Source organism: Microtus oregoni, unplaced genomic scaffold (genome assembly GCF_018167655.1).
Source record: "Microtus oregoni isolate MIOR12 unplaced genomic scaffold, Mior012 000012F_ref0000307, whole genome shotgun sequence".
NCBI lineage: Eukaryota > Metazoa > Chordata > Mammalia > Rodentia > Cricetidae > Microtus > Microtus oregoni.
In genome coordinates this window covers 19,817,157-19,823,156 of record NW_024543071.1, presented here as the reverse complement: position 1 = coordinate 19,823,156, position 6,000 = coordinate 19,817,157, and the positions used below count along the sequence as shown (strand labels likewise).

Here is a 6,000-nt window from a genome sequence, read left to right as displayed (position 1 = left end):
TTTGTGAAAATATTCTCACAGGGTGGACTTGATCAATGATGTGTTTTATACACAACAACTCAAGAGTCCACCCGAAGTTAAACTCAGGGAGTGTTGGATGGAATGAGGTTGAAGTAGAACCTTTAATTATGAGAAAATGACCCAATGAGAATACACTGGAACAGATAAATAATAATCATAATAATATCTCTATGTGGGATTGGACAATGATTTCATGAGAAACAACCATATTGTCTGTACTTAAAAAAATACTTCTCGAGCCGGGCGATGGTGGCACACGCCTTTAATCCCAGCACTCGGGAGGCAGAGGCAGGCAGATCTCTGGGAGTTTGAGACCAGCCTGGTCTACAGAGCTAGTTCCAGGACAGGCTCCAAAGCCACAGAGAAACCCTGTCTCAAAAAACTAAAAAAAAAAAAAAAAAAAAAAAAAAAAAATACTTCTCATAATTTTTCTGTATGTATATGTGAGATTAAGGATCTGTAATTTGAAGGTAAATTTATATAACAGGATCTCAAAATTCATAGTATGGTTACAGTTCTCTATATAGATTTACAAGGCCTGATGATAACTGTATAAAGTAACAGTAGTAAGTCTGGTAGAAAATAGTTTAGCTTCTTTCTCCCACCACTTCAGGCTCCTCAAGAGAGGAAAAAAATCAAGTCCTTCTCTTTCTTTATGGCCAGAACCATAAAGGCCACAGATTTATAAGTGGGCTACCTCGTACCTCAGGCTTCTGGTTCTGGCTGTTTTCAGTGTTTTCCTGGCAATATGGCTAATTTGACAACATACTGAGGTATAAATGGCCAAACTGAAAGCAGTAGCGGGTAGTCCCCTGCCTGGGTGATATGTAAGAGGTAAACACTTCTGGAAGGCCAATGGTCAGGTATGGTTATACTTTTATATTGGGGAGGGGGTAAAAGAAAAGAGGATTGGCTCCTTAGAGACAGAAAATGCAGTGATGGGGACTGGGGAGATGGGCCAGTAGATAAAGTGCTTGGTGTTCAAGCATGAGGACCTGAGTTCAGAACCCCAACATCCACACAGATGTCAAGGGGGCACAGCAACCTGCCTGTAATTTCAGCACCAGGAGAATAGAGACAGAGGATTCCTGGAGCAAGCTGGACTAACTATATCAGTAATCTCTAGGCTCAGTTAAGGGACTCTGCCTCGGTGAAGAGATGGAGAGTGAATGCTGCAGACTTCCAACATTGCCCCTAGTCTCCACAGACATACACAGATACACATGCACACCGCACACACACACATGCACACCGCACACACACACATGCACACCGCACACATACACATGCACACCGCACACATACACATGCACACCGCACACATACACATGCACACCGCACACATACACATGCACACCGCACACACACACATGCACACCGTACACATACACATGCACACCGCACACATACACATGCACACCGCACACACACACATGTAAGGGAGGGAACCATTGACAGTGTTTTGTATGTGACCAGCCCCAGCACACACATAGAAATGTAGAACTGCTTCAAAGTTAGGCCACTTCTGCTGGAAACTCTACCACCACTTCTAGAAACTAGCAGGTGTGTAGTAATGAATCCATGTTTACTGCAGGACACTCGCTTGTTAAGTACTTTTCCGTCAACCCTGTTTGGCTCCTGCTATAGGACACGAGAGGTAAGTATTTTGATAGAGTCTTCATCCTTTTGGCAACCAAGAATGTGACACAATACACTCGGCGATGTTGAACAAGGTCCTTAGTCTCAGATTCCAACGCGCCTTAATGTCTTTGAGGGACACCCAAAGCAGCGGGGCTGCAACATCAGCAGTGATGGTGAATCTCAAGGTCCGCAGTCATGCAGAATAGTCAATGTGAAGACTTCGGCAACAGGCGGCAAACCACAAGTCTTAAAAGTCTGTAGTAGGCTTGATTCAGGAGAGGGAATCAGCGACCTCTGGGGGGAACTGGTGGAGGAGGATGGAAAGGCTCCCGGGTTAGAGGCCTGTAACGAAAAATAAAGCAACTCTTAAAAATTAACCAAATCAAAGCATTCTCGAGTATCCACAATCTGCGGCTACTTTGAAGAGCTATTAAAAAAAGACATCTCCTTTAGTTAAGGAGTCAGGACACACTACAAATGTCTGAAGGCCATAGATGTCATGGTTTCTAACCCCTGAACGTGAGAATCGCCAGCGGAGCTACTCCCAAGCCCCAGCCCTGTTCATCACAATCTCTTGAGCTCACAGTGTAGGTTAGTTAACTAAGCCTTTTATTTTCTGTTGCTTTGTCCGCTTTGGGTCTTGCTGACCCTGGAGGGACCGCATTTCTCTCAGCTAACTAATATCCCCGTCGCCTCCTTAGGACCACTATCAATGTGCCCTTATCATTCCAGGGTCAGCCTCAGACAAACAGAGATAGTCCCACTGCCTCGGCACCTCTTACAGTTATCCACACTAGTGATTCCGGGTCAATTTGACCCTGTCCTACTCACTGTTTCTCGTGGGAACCACAATGAAAAGCTCATGCCCATGTCTGACCTTTGTCCCCTCTGCCTCCTGACCATGTGTGCCAGTATGAACCCCAGTGGTGTGGTGCCCTCCCCTCCCCCTGCTCCAGAGAACCATGCATCCAGCAAACTATCTTCTGGAGAGCAGCTGTCTCCTGTTCTGTTGACCTTGGTGTACCTAAGTATCACTAGAGCCTAGATGGTAAAATGCCAGTAATTCCAATAGGCTGCCCGGGTAGAGACTCACCATCACAGTGAAGCTATCTGAAGGAGGGACAGAGAATTCCAGTACCTGCTTCTCGCTTCCTCATCGGATCGCTAAGTGTTGTCCCATTGGTACGTGTGCCCACCTAAAAGCCCCTCTTCCTGTTCTTCTGTTTGGACTTCTGTAAAGTCCTAAGTGACACTCCAGGTAGACCAGGGTGGGTCTATTTACAGATGGGTTCAGTGATTACAGATGGCATTTCTACATGTGTGCTGTAAAACCAATATTTAATCTCCAAGAAGCAAATCAATACACGCAGAAAGAGAGCTTTGTTGGGCGCTGTAATTGAACTGTGTAACCCTGGAGCTGCACGGTCCATGATTGAATGAATCTGTGAGTAAATATTTGCTAAATGCCTCCTGAGCACTGCTTCTGATCAGGTCAAGGAAACGGTGAGAGCTGGGGACGGCGGGGCTGTCTCAGGAACAAGGGAGGGAGTCAGACAGAGCCCAGACTAACCACAGATGTCCACAGGAGGCCCTGCTCTGGTCCCAGGAGTAGAAGGCTTTGTGCCTTTGCTACTGGACTGCTGGGATCTATGCAGTGAAAACAGCAGCATTGTGTCTATCTGCCTCCCAGTCTCCTGCCCTACAAACTATGGGTTAGAGGTCATACCTCTTAAGCAAGTTTAGGCCATTCCTTCCTTTCTACAAACATTTGCCACGATTCACACTGTGTGTGGCAAACAGGTAAAATGATCACGGATCTGGCTATCAAGACACTGGGTATGTGTGTATGAGACAGACAATGGGCAACGTCGGGAGACTGGACTGTCTGATAGGCACAGCTCAAACCTTAAGGAAGATCTAAGCATGGATATTTGCATACACAACTCTCTCTCTCTCCACCCCCCTATCGTGTGCGTGCGTGCGTGCATGCGTGCGTGCGTGTGTGTGTGTGTGTGTGTGTGTACACGAAAATTTCAACTTGGATGACCCTGTTTTCTCATCTGCCCAGTCAAGGTTTGTGGGCACTTAGAGATGGCATGGAAATTAGTCAGCAGCTTTATGTCTGGCCTAGAGGAGATGCTTAGAAAGCCAGAAATCTCACTGTAAGGATGAACGGTCTAGTCTTAGACACTTCCCCATCAATTTAGTTTCACTCTGATGGGCAGCTCCAGCAAAAGATCAGAAGCCCTAGCTCGGGATTTATGAAAACAGGTAGAACAGAACAGAGAAGTGGAAGGATATTGTGTCCAAATCGGGAGTGGTCTGTGCAGACTGCCGTCTTAGACACCAAGAAGCCAAAACTGGAGACATCTGCACACTCTTACTCCAGGGTGAGTTTTCACTGGCGATGAATTTGACTCAAGAACCCATCAACCCTGATGATGGCAGTGTTCTTTGAAAGCCAGGCTTAGCTGGAATGTCTTTGTGTGCCCTGTACATACCATCTAATGTAACCTTCAGGTCCCTAGAAGCTGACTGGGTTTTTTGTTTGGTTTAGTTTTGAAACAGCCTCTTATTATATAGACCAGGCCAACCTCAAAATCCTGGCAATCCTCCTGCCTCAGACACCATACCTGGCTTGATGGCTAATTGTGCAAGGGCTTAAGAAGTCCAATCCAAGCAATACCAAATACCCAATGTGTCTGTTAATATACCAGACATAGAAAAGAACAGAAAAAATATCCACTCAGAAGTAACTTCTGTGTTTGGGGAGCTAACCAATTGATTCAGCACGTGCTGTGCAAGTGCAAGGATCTGAGCTGAATCCCACCTAAAAATGTGGGCACACCATGGTGGAGTGTTTGCAATCAAAGTGACTGGGAGGCAGAGACAGAGGAACCACTGTGGCTTACTGGACAGTCAGCCTAGCCTACTCTGCAGGCTCTAGGCCAAAGAGAGACCCTGTCTAAAACATAAAAAGGAACAAGAACAAACAAGATCCCCTGAGGTCATTTTCAGATGAGCACACACCACCTCTACTCTCACAGAGTTCACTATCCACTTGAGGAGAGAAACATAAGCAATGTTTATGATGTGGGGATATAACAGACTAGAAAACCCACACTAGAGGAGTCACTCAGTGCGGGTCCATCAGCGAAGGATCCCTAGTGGAAGGATGCTTGGACTAAAGGATGCACAGAAAACGGAGGGGAATAGAAAGAGAACTTTCCAAGGAAAGTGTTTCTCCAGTACATTCCTGAGAACATCTAAATAGCGGAACATGGATGAGAACAGGAGAACAAAGTGACATACAGCTGGACAGGGACAGAGCCAGGGCACACTAAAATACCCAGAATCCAATTCTGAGGTTCTTACAGGAAATGGACCATCAGCTGCTTCTGTTCTAGAAAGTGAACCTGATTGCAGTGAGGAAAAGAGACCCCTGGGGCAGGGAGGTAAGTGTGGGCCTCAAGGATGAACCGAAGACTACCAGAGGGAAGGGGGAGCACGTCTGATTGCTGAAAGGGCGGCAGAATGGACGGTGCCCGGAGAGCCACTGGACGTGAGAGCTGTGAGGGAGGTGGGATAGATAGAGTCCAGGGTTGGGACTGGGGGAAGGGGAGAATAGTGTCTCTGCCCCAGGCTTGGAAACTCATGAGGAAGTGACTTGGGGTGGCTTGATGAGTCCAGTGCTTTATAGGCTGTGTCTGAGACACCCATGGGGCATGTGAGTTCAGGTCCCTAGTCAACAGCAGGAAGGAGAAGGTAGAGATGGAGGCACCAGGCTGTCTGCTGGCAGCATCTGAGGCTCTGTGAACAGCAAGTGAAACCAGCAGAGGAATTAGCCAAAGTTCAGGCCGTGTGGACTGAGGTAGCACCAGAGAGAGGAGAAAGTTGAGAACATGGGGTTATAGGTTCCCAGAGCAGAGCTGGGGCATGTAGCCAGACTCCCTTGTGTCTCTCAGTCTGGCAACCACTCACAATGGTCAGAGACAGCCTCACTCTGTCCACAGACTGCCTCATTTCTATCCTGAAACCTGCACGCATACTTAGAACGCAAGCACATACTTACAGATCCTACTCAAACCAAAAATTCACACAAGTCTTGAGTTCTGTTAATTACAGGTCTCCACACCGTCTGCCTGGGAAAGTGTCTCCGTCCTCTGCTCATCCTATCTATCTTTACCACCACACTTTTGCCAGCTCCCCAAACAATTCCTCTCTCGTCTCTTCTCGCGCAGTTAGACGTGTCCCAAATTCTATCTTTGCATTCCTGGAAGTTGTTTTCCCGACTCCTCTTCTTTCCTTGTCTATTAACGATAGTGACAGCAATGTCAA

General features: G+C 46.9%; 1 protein-coding gene across 1 annotated transcript in view; it reads right to left on the bottom strand.

Moving 5' to 3' along the window:
- Window positions 1–1,470: 1,470 nt before the first annotated feature.
- Pik3ap1 (phosphoinositide-3-kinase adaptor protein 1) overlaps window positions 1,471–6,000 on the bottom strand; it is a 116,140-nt gene continuing 111,610 nt past the window's right edge. Inside the window, exon 17 of the mRNA XM_041661832.1 lies at window positions 1,471–2,004. Coding sequence (XP_041517766.1) covers window positions 1,947–2,004 — 58 coding nt within the window. The 3' untranslated portion in view covers window positions 1,471–1,946. The remainder of the gene's footprint in view (window positions 2,005–6,000) is intronic.